Raw genomic sequence first — 16,732 nt, 5'->3', positions numbered from 1 at the left:
GCAATCTGCATGCAGTCTCCACCCAGGGTCACTCATCCTACCTCGCTTTCCTCTTCCCATCATCATCATCACCTTTACTATAGTTCACCTAGACAAAACTCTAAACACTTACCCAAGAACAGCTACCTTCTGAAATTCTTCCCTGTACCATGTTTTTTTGGGGTTTTTTCCTTCTACAGCCACATAACAGAAGTCTGTGTTTAACATTAATCTCATCAAACCTCACCATTCTGGGCAGACCTGTAATGGCCATAGGTCTACGAAATTCTTATTCAAAAATATTGACATGATTAACATTTTAAAAATCATCTTGACAGGAATATATATCTATTTACACACACACACACACACACACACGCATATATCCTTATGTAGAAAACATGTCAAAGCACGTAGTGGAGACTGGCACAGTCTGCTGGCTTGCCAAATCATCAAAACCATGCCAGCATAGTAAGTGAATGTAAAATGATATATATAATTTATGATAAAGATGCTATATTGATTATAGGCAAGATTCTTTAAAATTTAAACAAAATATTGACATAGAAACTGATATTTTCCATACATACATAAACACACTAAAGTTCTTTCAATTATATTGCATGGTATCAAGCAGAAAAGCTATCAGTCTGGAGAGGAAGAATGAGATATCTACAGCTTGTCATTCAAATGATATACTACTATCAGGCTCAGGCTTTCATTCCAAAAGGAAGAAAAAATGACATTCTTTGATATATTAAAGACAGTAGTAGATATATATCTGCAAATCAATATAAAACTTCCAAGCAATATGCAAGTCATATATATATATATATATATCTGGAGTTCATAAACTCAATATAATCGAAGCTAAAAGATAATACTAACTGAAAATAAGTTAACAGGTTTAACTCAGTCCGATAAACCAAACAAACGTATGTGACAGACTGGTTCTTTTATTCTTGTAATTACAGGTTTTAGCATAGAAAAGGAGAAAAAGATTTCAATTCTTTCATTTGATAGATAATTCGAGTAGAGGAAAATAATGTATATATTTTTCAAAGTCAGAAGCAATTTTAAATGAATATACACACTGCACTGAATAAATCAATAGATTTTTACATTAAATTAAAGCAACTATGAATTCAAATCTATTCAACTAGTCTAAATAGACTGCACCATCTCAAAACCCTGAAAGGGTAATATATAAAATATAAAAAAAAGCAACAGGGCTTTTTATAAAAGGATGAGTCAAAAAAAATACTACCTTGCAGCTAATGTTAAACAGAAAAATAATTGCATGTGTGTATGTGAGAAAAGGGGGAAGAGTGGGGGGCGTATATGTGTGTATATGTGTGTGAGACTATGTATGTGTGAGACTATGTATGTGTATGAGACTATGTATGTGTATGAGACTATGTATGTGTATGAGACTATGTATGTGTATGAGACTATGTATGTGTATGAGACTATGTATGTGTATGAGACTAGTATGTGTATGAGACTATGTATGTGTATGAGACTATGTATGTGTATGAGACTATGTATGTGTATGAGACTATGTATGTGTATGAGACTATGTATGTGTATGAGACTATGTATGTGTATGAGACTATGTATGTGTATGAGACTATGTATGTGTATGAGACTATGTATGTGTATGAGACTATGTATGTGTATGAGACTATGTATGTGTATGAGACTAGTATGTGTATGAGACTATGTATGTGTATGAGACTATGTATGTGTATGAGACTATGTATGTGTATGAGACTATGTATGTGTATGAGACTATGTATACGATGCATGTATGTTTAATGCATGCACATAAAAGTGCACATTTAAGAATCTATCCTGTATGTGTATATGCATATGCACAAGTGTGTCAGAAGTCTGTACTTGATGCAAGCATACATTTAAAGTGTATAAACATATTAAGTGTCTTTTGTATACATGTATATGAAAATATGAGTAAAAGATGTACATGAAAATTTTGTACCCCAGCATAGCTACAATGTAATGACAAGCAAGTAGAAATAATACTGTAGAGAGGGGGAGGGATGGGGAAAGAGGGAGGGCAAGAGGAGGAGAGCAGAGGAGAGGAGAGCTTGCATCGCATAACACTGCAACACAACTTTACAGCCTTTTTTTTAACATCAACTGGTTCTGCTTCATTTCAATACTACTATCTCAAAAGAAACTGCAAAAGAACACCTGTGTCCTTCATGAAATATAAGACAAACCATCAATACTCAGAATGTATTTTGGAAAAGGAACAACTCCATACTCAAGTGGCTACAGTGTGCCCAAAACATGACTTAAGACTACTATACATGCTGCTATTAAGTTAGACAGGGCCTGCACAAATAATGACCAAAACCCAAGTTCTCCCTTTCTTTCTCTCTTTTTCTACACACACACTTGTCTAATGTTGACTACTGGGGATCGGTCTAATTGACTGGCCCCCTCCCACCAAATTTCAGGGCCTGTGCCTAGAGTAGAAAAGAAAACATTGATTTAAAGGTGGCGAGCTGGCAGAAACGTTAGCACACCAGGCGAAATACTTAGCAGCATTTCATCTGTCTTTATGTTCTGAGTTCAAATTTCGCCTTTCATCCTTTCGGGGTCAATAAATTTAGTACCAGTTGCATACTTGGGTTGATATAATTGACTGGGCCCCCGCCCCAAAAATTTCGGGCCTTGTGCCTAGAGTAGGAAAGAATCGAGTTTCACCAGTGAATACACAGGATCTTCAGACAAAATAGCAAGAGATTGACTTGACCAAAATAAATTTTTATACACACACACACACACACACACACACACATACACATACGCACGCACACAATGTGTATATTACAATCCTTCAGTATAAATCTATTTTACCAATAAACTAGCAATTTGTGATGCTTCACTTGAAGTTCATTTCTATTTGCTTTAACCTCAATTCCACTCACTGCCATAGCTTTAGCACAAAATAAAATTAGCATCACTGTTTGAAGTAAAAAGATCATTCCAACCATCTACAATTCCCCATAGCTCAACCATTTCCCAGATCAGACATCACACAGACAAACTATTCTTCATCTTCCTCATCAAACGTCCTACCAAGAAACAACTTGAATCCCCTGAGCACTACAATGAAACAACTGATGTAATAAAATTCAAGGGCAAACTCCACTACAACACAAATTTCCTGTTGCTCAGAATTATTTTAGAATATTCCCACCTCAGGGTTAGTAAGTCATGCCAAATGTGTTCATGCATCAAAGATCACCAAATTCCCATCTTTATGAAGAATTCCTTCACAACAGCATATCAAGATTCATTACCAGACAAGGCCTTATCATTTAACAGCTTCCTTGTTTTCGGTGTTTTATCATACTAGTATCAATCATTAAATATGGCCATGTTGGGGTATTGCTTTGAAGGGTATAACTGAACAAATTGTCCTGAGTATTTATTTTTAAAGTCTGGTACTTTTTCAGTTGAACTGCTAAGTTATGGGGGACATAAACAAACCATCACACACACTATCATTATTTAATGTCAGTTTTCCATGCTTAGTTGAACTGCTAAGATATGGGGACATAAACAAACCAACACACACAATCATTATTTAACATCTGTTTTCCATGCTGGCATGGGTTGGACAGTTTGACAGGAACTGGCAAGCTAGAAGATTGCTGTCAAACCATCCAAACCACACCAGCATGGAAAAACAGACATTAAATGGTGATGTATTTTGTGTTCCCCAGGTACTTGACAACCAGTGTTGTTTTAGTGGGCTTCCACAAAGTTTCCACCAACCAAATTCACTCACAAGGAATCAGTCAGTCTGAAGTTCCAGTAAAGGACATATCCCAAAATGCCCCAAACCACATGGTTGCAAAAGTAAGATTAGTATGGGTGTGCTGGTTCTTCAAATTTTGTAAAGTAGCTGTATTGCTTTATTTTTACAAGTTAGAATGTGGCTTGTGGTTTGTTTTCTTTCTTTACTGTAATTAGCAGTCAATAGCACAGTTGATACACATTTCTAAAAAGTTACCATAGTTTCTGGCTTATAAGGCACACTTCCCTCCCCACCAAAATTCCCCTGCACCTCATATACTGAAGATCAGGCTTAGGGTAGACTTGGTTAGTGTTATTAATTATGGACAATTCTGGTGACAGTGAAGGCCAGTGAGGATAATTGGTAGTGTTAAGGTAAATATCATAACTTAGCCTACCATAATCTAATATAATAAATGCATGTGTTACACTTTTTCAACTTTACTCTTAGAGGCCGTAGCCCAACATATACCATTTTTGAATCAGGCTGACTGAGTAAATTAAAAACATTCCAAGCAAAAGCCAGACCCACAATCCTGAAATTTTGAATTTCCAAGTTTTCATTAGTGCAATTGTTTTTGGTGATTTTTTTTACGTGATTTTTTGCGACAAATTTTGGACCAGAACAATCTTTATAACTTGGAAATAAATTTGGGGAATAATCAAAATTAATTGCAAAATTCAATTATTTTCAGCAATTTTTTTTTTACATGATTTTTTGCAATGAAAATGATCATCATTGGGATATGACTCTGGAGGAAGTAATTGCAACGAATTCTCCAAAAGTTAGAGATCTGTTTGCAGATCTTCCCATTCAAGGTTAGTTGCTTAAGATATATACTAGCTTACTAAATGGCATAAGTCTAAATTTTCCTGGTTTCTTCACATGAAAATGCATGAGAATTCAGCTTGGGAATTTGGGGCTAGCTTCAGTTTTTCTATTCTCACAGATTATGCCTGCCAAATTGGGCCTGTGCACCCTACATACCCGAAAATACAGTAATCACTGGGTCACTGCATATTTAACAAGAGTGACAGGTGTTTAAAAAGCTCAAGCAAGAGATTTCATTCACTATCTTGTCTGTGTGTGAAATAATGCTCATTAAAACAGTCATTTCATGATGTTCCAGTCATCAATTCAGTCACTGCACCATCTCGATAAAACTAAAGAAAAAACAAAACAAAACAAAAAATAAAACCAATTAGTTGAGAACTATGATAACTAACTATCACACTTTGTATGGAAAACTAACCATAAAGTACTTAGCAAGATTGATGAAACATAAGATTATAACAAAAACCAATATGTACTTGCACGACTGAATCAACAAAACCAATTCACTAGTGCAATTAGATTGATAAGATGTGACAGTAAGAAAATACAAGATATTTTAAGAAAATAACAGCAGACAAGTAGAGTTTTTTTGTTATTTAAAGCTGGCAGTTTAACACTTTTATTGCCATATTTCAGATGAAATACACCACCTGTGTTTCAATTAACTTTTAAAACAATGACGAATTTAGTAAATGAACTTGTTATTAAACTAGTGCTTAGAACAAATCAACATGAAATTTGAATGGAAGGTTTTTTTTATTTGGATCATGTTAAACTGAAGTTTTTCTTTAGAAGTAGGAGCAGTCTCAGGTTTGTAATAAAATAGCAGTCTTGGAACTTCTTTTAAATCTTTGACTAACTAAATATTAATTACTAAGCCATTAAACAACTTTATGACTAATGCTATGTATTTGTTGCAGCATGTTAGCACAAGAGCCACACCAAGTATCTCTTCAACTTTATATTATTCTAACAATAAAGCAAAGAAGAACAGAAAGTACCAATAATAAATTCAGAGGAAGAGCAATTGTGAGGCTCCGACAAAGTCTACCCACTCCTCAGTTCTTTATTGCCAAGGCCACAACCAGAATCTATAGGTATACAGAAACACTGACTAGTAGTAAGACCACAACATGTCCAGAATGTCAAACTGGACTTTATATAACTAATCAACAACTACTGACATTCTACAAAGCTGAAATGAGGCTCGGGGAATACTGCACCCACATCTGGAATGCAATTATGCACACAGACATTCTGAACTACACTGAGCAGGACCACCCAACTGGCTTGCATTCAACTGCCAACAGACCCACTCCTGGCTCTGACCCACAGGCATGCTGTCTCCTCTCACTTATCTTTTCTATCTCTACTATACTGATTTCTGTTCCTCAAAAATTCACTAGTCTCATACCTCCACCACCCAAGATTGGTGATAGGAAGGGTATCTGATCACAGAAAATCTGCCTCAGTAAATTATGCCCAACTCGTGTAAGCAAGGAAAAGTGGATGTTAAACAATGACAATGATGAATTTTACTATTTTGCTTCGTTTCAAAGAAGAAGAACTATTTGAAAGAAAATCATGTTGCATATACATTATTGCCAGTAACATAGTAACATTAATACAGATAACAGTTATATATTTGAAATGTTTGTTTATCTGACACGAAAGAACAAAGCTTCTGAACCAATCAACCAAAAAATTAAAGACATGATGTGAACAGAATTCATATTTTAGTTTGAATTGTTGCTGCTTAATGGAAAGCCAAAACTATAGAAAGAGTTTTGATGTCATTCCAGAAAAGAAAACTATCTTAATACAGGGCATATAAAAATCTGAAATCCTAGAGAAGAGGTTATTTATGTTGCAAATAAAAACAGTTAGAAAGTTGACTGATTGTTGAAGAATAGAGTTATCTTTTTTTATCTTTTACTAGTTTCAGTCACTGGACTGTGACCATGCTGGGGCATCACCTCGAAGGGTTTAGTCAAATCAACCCTAGTATTAAAGACTGGTACTTATTCAATCAGTCTCTTTTGCTGAACTGCTAAGTTAGAGACACACAAACAAACACCTGTTGTCGTGTGAGAGGGAAGACACAAACAAACACACGCATGATGAGCTTCCATAGTTCCCATCTACCAAATGCACTCATAAGGTACTGGTTTAGCTTGGGGCTATAGTAAAAGACACTTGCCTAAGGTACTGTGCAGTGGGACTGAACCCAAAACATTATGGTTGCACAGTGAGCTTAACCACACAGCAAGGCCTGCAGCTAGTTGATAAGCTTACTTTAAAAAAAAAGTATCCCTAAACACATAATAAACATTAAGAAATTGTTCTGTTGTCACATGACTAGGTACATACAGTATATAGATTACAGACAAGAGGTTTAATCAGTTTTTCACAACTCAAAGTATTACTGTATCTAATAATGATTTTTCAGATTTTTTCTTAGACAAAAAGTATAGTAGCAGAACTTGGCGGGGTGGGTCTACCTGGGACAACAATTTTATCGGGGTGATACTTTGGGGCCTACTGAATAAGCCTCAAGGGATACCCTAGGCAGAGAACACTAACTATGCCACTGAATAAATGATAATTCATAAGACAGATTGGATAATCACTTCAAGAAGTATACAAGAATCCATACTGTTTTAGTGAAAATCATTACTAATATCTATTCAGGCTGAAAATGTTAGAAGCAAAGACAATTTGTTGATGACAAAGATGGAACACAAAAATCCTCAAAAGAGAATTTGTCTTTTAAGAATGGAACTAAAATTAAAAGAAATGTAATTTTAATTTTTCATTTTCAGCATTAGAGAAAACAATGAACATGAAGAGTTTTTAAATCAGTTGTACATTTTATTCCAATTATTTCCTTGTTTCAGTCAATATGTGAAACTCAATATGTGAACACTGATCTAAAGTAACACTCCAAATCAGATTGAGATTTCATTGATTTCATACTCACAGTCAGCGTTAGCATTCATTTTTGTACAACCACTAGTTTGTTCAGGCTTTGTTTACTATATTAATTTCAACCAACCACATTAATCCTAACCACCACAGCTCCCACCCTATACTCCAGAGCAACGCCTTTTCCATTTTGTCTGCTGGTGCCATGAGAAATGTATAAACTAAACAAATATTTCTAACCTAACCATACTGGTGGGCAGAACAGTTAAGTAGCACACAGCTGTTGAGTCCATAAATTGGATACAATAATAATAGAGAGGGTGTGGCCATCAATATTCCAGCAACACACTGACCTACAAGATATAGCTAAATCAATTTGTTGCCACAACTATGATGTAGAAGCTACTAGACCAGTCACTTCAACTCCCTTTGATGGTGATAATGAAGACTCACAGTTAACCAGCAACACTGTTTACAATGCTGCTGGTTCTACTTGTGAAAGGAGTCTTGCAGAAACCTATTTGCACTCTTGGCCCTCATCACAGCATTCAGTGGCTTGATAACAGTCTCTGAGATGCTTCTCTCAGCAAAAAATATCTGACAACCCACCAGAACAAGTGATCTAAAGCATACATAAAAATAGTCATACCATTAGTGTTTGCCATAGCTGCAATCCAGTTTTGCAAGCTCCAAGATAGTCAATATGCATCATCTGCACAACCTTAGGATTGTTTGATATTATATCAGGGTATGTGAAACAGCCTGCCAATGCAGGAAACTTTATCAGCTTGACCTATTAATCACACCCATATAACATTTGGCACACATCCAAACCCACGGAAAGAAGCACATCACTTAGAAAGCACCACTGTCCAGCTTGATACCAATCTAGGGCACTGGAAAACAACTGAACCAAACAACCATTTCGTAATGCTTGTGCAATTACCTATGATGAAGTCTCGACTGGTGTCTCATCCCAATTCCATTGTTTCTTTTTCAATATCAGTATAGTTTTAATGCCAAAAGGAATTGGTTGTTCCTACAAAGAAGGCAGTATATGTTCAACACTAATAGTATGACCATTTTTATGTATGCCTTTGGTTACTTGTTCTGATGGACTGTCATAATTTTGCTGACAGAAGCATCTCAAAGGATGCAATCAACCCACTGAAATGTGATGAGGGCCAAGAGTGCAAATATGTGTTGCTATGATGGTGGTTTGTAACCAAGTGGTGTCATTGAAACTAACATTGAATTTATTTGCTAACCTCTTTATCAATTGATCAATAGCAGTGAAGTAATCAATTACCTAATACACTACAGTTGTATAGAGGAACTACATTACTTTGGGCATAGCAAAGCAGTTCTTCGGCATGAAATGCATCCAGGTATTTCGTTCAGGCATTCATGTAGTTTGTTTCATTTAGAGAAATGACGAATGCAACTAATCTGGATGGGATGACCAAAGATTTCAAGTTCTTCAGCCAACATTGCATGAATATTAGGAAGCAATTCATTGAGGTGCACAACATGAAGACCAGCTCAGATTTGTATAAGTTTACTTATTTCCAAGCCAAATATGATTAGTGCTTGGCCAATTCGGGTTAAACAATGACAATAGCGAGCGGGTCACTGCTATTGCTATTATCCAAATACCAAACAGTGAGAGGTATTTATATACTTTTAATCCTTTTATTTATACCTAAAGAAAAGAGCAACAGTCTGAGCCAGTCTCTTTGTTCAAGTCCAGTTACAAAGAGTTCAATGTAGTCAGTATAGATTATAGCAGAAAAGATGTAAGCTTATCTCAACAATAGGTATATTGCTAGAATGATGACTTGTTGAATCAATACATTATGCATTCCTGTTGATTTCTCATCAAATTAAAATCAGTTTCCAGAGGCCAGTAAGCACAAACAGTAAATATAATTAATTAGCTATAGACTTAATTTGCAAGGACAAAAATACAGTCAATCATGATAGAATAAATAATACGTATCTCGGTTATAATTAAACTACAATAAACAATTTTTCATAAAAAATTATAAAGAAAATTAAGAAGTAATTAGCATGATTGAGAATCAGAAGTCATTGGGGATGGAGAAGAGGAGGAAATCAGTAAATTTTAAATAAGAAAACCAAGTTAGTCTTGAAATATAATGAACTGAAAACTTATAAATGAATAAACAAAATGTCTGAAAAATTTAACATTCAATGCAGAAAGGTTTCCTTCTAGTTTTTTCTTCTAGTTTATGAATTATTTCTCTTACTAAATTAAAATTTCAAATATAATTCTTGGTAGGATTTAACCTTGATTAATTAAATCCTCCTGCCATTTAAATATCCAAAGACAATACCCCAAGACAACAGAAAAACTTTACATAATTCTAATGTTTGTTTTTAGATCTATTTTCTTAGATTCTCTTTGCTCGAAAGGGTTAACTTAAAAACTGTCATTTGCAAGTTCCCAACAGTAGTTTTACTCACCAAATTTATTCCCAATTACTTTTTAATGCCCATACATTAACTTTTTTACTGAGTGCAGATAATGTATCAGAATTCTTTAATTTTTAAATACTATTTTCTTATGGTGATAAATATCAATTTCACACATATTACTCGACACTTCATTCATCACCACCTCGATGCAGATAAACACCGAGCTTCAGTACAGTTTCCAACAATCATTGCACTCAAAGTTTTGGTTGTACCCAATTTGTCATGTAGTGGAATTGAACTCAGAACAAAGTCACCAAAGAAAACATCTCAAATTCACCGACTTTATAACACAGAGTTTGATACTCTTTGTAATTTCTAACACCTAACTTTGAGCAGTAAAATACAGAGTCGATTATTTAACAGCCATGACTGCTGCACCATCCCCAATACAAAACCTCATCAGGCCTTTCATCCTCCCAAAAATCAATAAAATAACTATTTAAACTACACAGAAGTATTTAAAGATTCCCAGAGGAATGAGGAGGCTCATCTCCATTTTCAGATGCAAGTTAATGAATTGGAAGCTAAGGTGATCAGCCCAAATAGCATGAAGAACATTATACATGAAGCATTCCATAATCATTTCATTTCTGATCCTGCCTTTGTTGATATTTTAATTTTATGGCTCATATATTGCTTCCCAATAACAATATTCTTCCAATACCATCTAGCTGCTCTTCTAATGAAAACATGTAATAATACCTTGTCATCACCAAAATCATTAATCGGATCACCTAATAACAGAATTTTACAACTACCTCCAATCAACAAGTACAGCAGCAGGTGATGCTAGTGTTTGATGTGTTCTATTCATTGTGACAATGCCCTTGAAATGGTGGTTTATACTCCTCAGTACATCTGAAATACACCCACTGATTGCACTGTGTGCCCAGAAATTTAATCCCTACCACCCACTTATCTATGCTCTGTAAAGGTCACACTGCACTTTACAAAGAAGAAAGAAAGCAAAGCGATTCAACACAATTCTTTTTTAAAATTCTTTCAAAGCAGAATCTACTAAAGACAACAATCACATTTCCTAAATAAATTATCATTTATTCATAGACTAATTTATCATCTCCATCAGCAGATTAATGCACATATTCTAGAATTAATTGGATAGGTCCGTTATGATTTTGCAGCTAGAAGCCTAACAAACACCAATATTTCTATAACATAAAAAAAAAAAAAAAAAAAAAAAGGAGAAAATGAACAGAGAAATTAGTTTCAGGAACTAACGATATTCCCTATTCTTCGTAACGTTTGGTTTAATAATTTCGGAAATTAATATTTGTATAATTTCTTTTAAAATATTTTCTTTAATAACTACTGTAAATTAATTAATCATCTAAGCCTACAAGCAACCATGAATATTTTGCAATTATTAGTTAGCACCATATTTGAAGGTGGTCAGCAAAATGAGTATTAAACAGCTTAACTATATAGACAGGATAAGAAGGAGACCCCATTTAGAATAATCAGGTTCAATTAATGTTATTTCATAATTGTCGTTAGCAAAAAAGATTACGCATCTTGATACTAAATTGATACTACAGCTACTTGTCATTCTAAACCACACTCGTTCTCTCCATTGTAATCAAAGTAGGTGAAGAGAGGGAAAAGTGGAGCTGTTAGCTGTACAGTAATAAATAAGTACCTTCCTTTTATAATTTCGCTAAGCAAACAAGCGTAGTTATGTAAGTAGCTTTTCTTTATGATATTATCAGAAAATAAAGCTTAGCAAACTGAACTTCATAAGCATCACTAGTCAAATTTTTTTTTTTTTAAACCATCTAGATCAAATTTCTATATAAACCTGGTTAAAATATATGAAAAAAATATAAAACATTTTCTCAAGTGCTATACTGAATAACTAAAAATGTGACTAGGCTATAACAGTGTTTAACTGTCCTTCATAGGTACTCAAATGTGTGTGTTGTCAAATCCCAATTATTGTACTGAGCAATTAAATATCCATTAGAACAGGTTTTAAGCTTTCATTGTGACCTTAAGTATTTACAATAGTCTAAAACAAACTAGCTTGCTATAGAGAAATTTCAAAGGCGGTATCTTCTAATTTAACCTAGTATTGCACAGGATAAATGTGAGTTTAAGCATCTGCACAGGATTATTTTACCAGCATACCTAACATTCATTTATACCTGTCAGAATATCTCCACCTTTAATATGAAAAAAAAAGATTAAGGCGTAACTGGCCGGGTATTCCATACATACTTGCACCCTTAATGTAATTTCTATAAAATACTTAGTGCAAATAACAAGAAACTAATATTGTTCTCTCTCCAACAAATATTATTCAAAAGAACATCTTAATACAGACCTTACAACTTTGAAAGCATTACTTTTGGCGTGGCTGTGTGGTAAGAAGTTTGCTTCCCAACCACATGGTTCTGGGTTCAGTTCCACTACATGGCACCTTGGGCAAGTGTCTACTACCACCTGAGGCCGACTGAAACCTTGTGAGAATTTGGTAGAAACTGAAAGAAGCTCATGATTATACTACTCACACGTGTGCGTCCCTTACCACTGCTTAGCTGGTATTGGTGGGATTACATGCTTATAACTTAGTGGTTCCGCAAAAGAGACAAAAGTACCCAGGTTAGAAAAAAGTCCTGGGGGTCAGTTCAGTCGACTAAAAAATTCCAAAATGGTACCCCAGCATGGCTGCAGTCTAATGGCCAAAACAAGTCAAAAGTAAAAAAAATACTCATTGGTTTTTGGTACAGACACTGACTAAGAAAAAAAAGTCTGCTTCAATCATCAAGTCCAGGATTTGATCTCAAAGTTTGGCAACATGGGCAAGTGTTTAACCACAGCCTTAGGCTCATGACTGAAACTGGATATCTGAAAACTGTACTGAAGCCCATTAGACAAATGGCTGTGTCACTGTTTCTGCTTGAGGATTACGTTAAGGGTGGAAGTGTCAATGGAATACCCAGCCAGTTATGCTCTAATTCAATGAGTAAAGAGTCCAGCTGATTGAGCAACTAAAATAATCATCATCAGAAGATACATTTACATTAAACTTTTTTTCTTTTACTTAACTCAGTCGAGTTTCTCTAAAAGAGCAGAGAAAATTCATCAACAACCTTCAGATTCAATGGAATAAGAACGACCTAGACATAACAAAATATCTCCATTATAACGTTAGCTCAAGAAGACAGACACACATTTTGTGCTTGCATACAGAAAACAGAAACTTATTAAGTTCTACGGTAAAATTTCCACTTATTTCTTATTTTTATTTTACTAAGCTCTAACTTCAGCAAAATAACCTCGCTCTTAATTTTCAAAATAAACACATGATTAAATATGAAAGCCGAATAAATACACCCATTCACACATGTAGGTCACTGTCACAATTTTATTATCAGTCTAGTGATGTTTGTTATTATTATTAAAAACATTTTACACCAAAAATGATAGTAAACCAAATATGTGAACAACAATAATAAAAAGCAAACAAAGAAAAAATATCAAAGAACTTGTAAATATTTCTAGAGTGGATTTTTTTTTTTTTTTTAATGTATTTCTTGATTCACTCAAATACATAAATCAACAAGCTTTTGTTGTTTTCAGAAATTCAAACATTCGGCAAACTTTGTACAGACTAGGTAAACACTGACAATAAAACACAAATACACACACACATATGCATAACCCAGTGAATACACATGTGCAGATTCATACAGATATTTCTGTATGCATCTGTACTTTCACACAGTGTGTGAGCAGGCATGCAAGAATATAGTATAGCCTATTCATAGGTATGCACACACAAGTGTGTATATATTCATGAATGCATCTGTGTATGTACTTGCAAACACAACAGTGCATGTGTGTACCCTCAGCAACATTATCAGTTATGTCTGTTTTCCCTTGCTACAATGAGTTGGCTATGCCCCCAAAACACAGCTCTAAATATCTGAACCCAAAAGACTTAAAGAAGCAGTATACTGTGTTGGCTTATTTTAAATACATTTGTTTCACTTCAGGTGAATATGTGCAACATCATGGACAAAAATCAAGTATATTTCTTACATATACCAACACTAATTCCTTTCAAGTATTGATCATGCACAAGGCCTTCTCCACCTTATGGATTAAGCTTCCCTGAACAGGATCAAACAGCCACACACATGCTAGTCAAGTGTGCATACATGTATATGAATATGCACGTATGCTACATGTGTATTAGTGTATTATGTATGCATGTAATAACACATCTCAAACAATCAATTTTTTTAATTTACCTGTCTTTTGGATGAAACAATACAGTTTGTGTGGTATCCATATTTACAATACATTTTGCAGCCAGATCAACCTCTGCAAAGAAAGAAAATATATTCATATAGTTTCTTGTAAAAGACAATGCAAAAGATAAAAAGGGTTTGACATATTTACAGAAAATAATCAATGCAAAATGAAGACATTTATCCGAGAACAACCTACATGATGTTAGTATCAGTGCTACCTTACAATGCATTATTTTATAGTAGTATTCATCTATAGGCTACATTGGATAATGTAGCCCTGAGTATGTGATTTGAAGGAAATTTGGCTGTTATTTCTAGCAAGTCAAGATTACTTTATTGAACAAATTATGTTCTGTTCACAAAGGGATTCAGCTCTTACACAGTAAATAATGCCTAACATTAACACAGGTGGAATTATGCAGAAAGTGGTTATTAAACTATGAAATTATTTAGTACAGTTTTGTTAAACATATCAGCTGACAGCATGAAACTTAGCACTGCGACTATATAATTTTTAGTATAATGAAAATTCTGGAAAATTAAGGTTGATGGAGTTTTAGAATCAGTAAGGTCAACAATCAAGAATATTTTAGTCATGTCTTATTACATTCAAATCTCACTGAAATTAACTTTGCCATTTTTACTCCAGAGACCAATAAAAAACTAATACCAGTCAAACAATGAGGTTGATATAATTGGCTATATCCTCCCATAAAATTTGAGGAAACCTCATACCTATCAGAGAAGTCATTAAATTGCAGAAAATAATGTTTTCTCTGAAGCTTCTCTTCATTTGTTACCACAATATACATTTACAGCCATGAACATTTACAGTCTAGACTAAAGTCATTTACTCTAACAATATAACTTTTGCATGCAAGAATTAGGATACTTGTGAATTTTCCTGGATTGGCTAATAAAATTAATAAATAATGAGAAGATGAGAATAATAGAATATCTGTGATTCTATTTTGGCACCTCATTGTGCTGAAATATAGATCTAGCCAAGGTCAAACTGCCTTCTATCATTTATGAGAGCAATAAAATAAAACAGTCAAAAACCATTAGTGAATTATATGATTAATACCTTGCTTCTTGAAGTTAAAATACTTTCATTTGATATCCATTTTTTCTGATCAGATTAATCAATTTTGTTCTTCGTTTTTATCTCTAGAAAGTTGTCTTCACTTTTTAGCCTACTGTCTATAGAGTTCCAGAAATTATTCTGGCGAGAAAGTTTGGGACAGAAATACAACCAACATCTACATATAGATGAGCAATTCAATAGTGGAAACCTCTACAATTACTTGACTTGTTGAAAATGGCAGCCAAATTTCCCTCAAATCATATCCTACATCTTGTAAAAAGAAAGTGTTCATTGGAATGCAACCCTAAGTTCCCTTAAAATGTAAAGTTAGGGACAGCATGTCCCACTCAAGTAGACACCCATGGACAAATTAGGTTCTCTGCAATAGGTCAAAATCTAGAATGTCCAATTATAGTTCTGCTAAAGCAGAGAAGAAGGGCTCAACAGCAGCAATAAATAGATGAAGTTAGTACTTCAATAATTATACTTTTACGGAGATGTACTTGCATAGCGAGTCGAAGCTTTGTCAGTGAACAAGTCGCGGTCTCAAAGCGACGAAAATAATTTGACAAATTAAATTTAAATGTTGAAGTGAATCTAACGGTTTTGTGTGTTTCTTAAATGGCTTATAAACACCTTCCACGCTGCAATTATACTTTTATTTAATTTTTATTCCACGAATAAGCTTTAGGTAGCAGGGGAGCATCCCCACCTAACTGTTTCCACATCTACTCCTTTCAGTGTCTCTCCTAAACTTAACATCTCAAAGAGAAACCGAGAGAAGCAATTGAAAAGAGAATAAAGGAGATAAACAATAAACAGATGAAAAGTAATTAGATAAACAAATACTTGTGGATTAAACGTTCACAATACAAAACTATTTTGAAATGGTACAATTGAGTAGATTTCCATGTATGTCAATTCAAAGTTATCCAAAGTTTGCAGCAGTGACGCTAAAATTCCAGTAAAGAGCTTCTATACAACAATGTCATACTAATCTAATAAAGTAACAAGCTGCTGAATAATTCAAGTTGTCATTTAACATTGTTACTGTCACATTTTTTATAAATGGAGGAAATGCCATATTGCATGCCAGCAAGAAATACCTTATTCAACATCTAAAAAACAAACAAAAAAGTCCTTATACACACATGTATATATACAATCATAATATTACTAGTTATTGTATTTTACATTAAAATGGTACACTGGCAGAATTGTAAGAGCATTAGAAAAAATAAAAAATGCCTTGCAGTATTCATACTGACTTTTTATATTCAGAGTTCAAATCTTGCCAGG

General features: G+C 34.2%; 1 protein-coding gene and 1 long non-coding RNA gene across 20 annotated transcripts in view; one reads left to right on the top strand and one right to left on the bottom strand.

Annotated features, from left to right (window-relative positions):
* LOC118763113 overlaps positions 1-16,732 on the top strand; it is a 285,588-nt gene that overhangs the window by 171,716 nt on the left and 97,140 nt on the right. The window lies entirely within an intron of this gene.
* The window catches only part of LOC115211116 (kinesin-like protein KIF13B), a 772,943-nt gene that overhangs the window by 709,035 nt on the left and 47,176 nt on the right, over positions 1-16,732 (bottom strand). For all 19 annotated transcript variants that reach the window (XM_036502438.1, XM_036502452.1, XM_036502447.1 and 16 more), the window contains exon 2: positions 14,344-14,416. In XM_036502438.1, coding sequence (XP_036358331.1) covers positions 14,344-14,416 — 73 coding nt within the window. The remainder of the gene's footprint in view (positions 1-14,343; positions 14,417-16,732) is intronic.

The sequence above is a fragment of the Octopus sinensis genome, linkage group LG4, assembly GCF_006345805.1.
Source record: "Octopus sinensis linkage group LG4, ASM634580v1, whole genome shotgun sequence".
Taxonomy (NCBI): Eukaryota; Metazoa; Mollusca; class Cephalopoda; order Octopoda; family Octopodidae; genus Octopus; species Octopus sinensis.
Note: the sequence above shows the minus strand (reverse complement) of the source record. Positions and strands in the feature narration are given on the sequence as shown.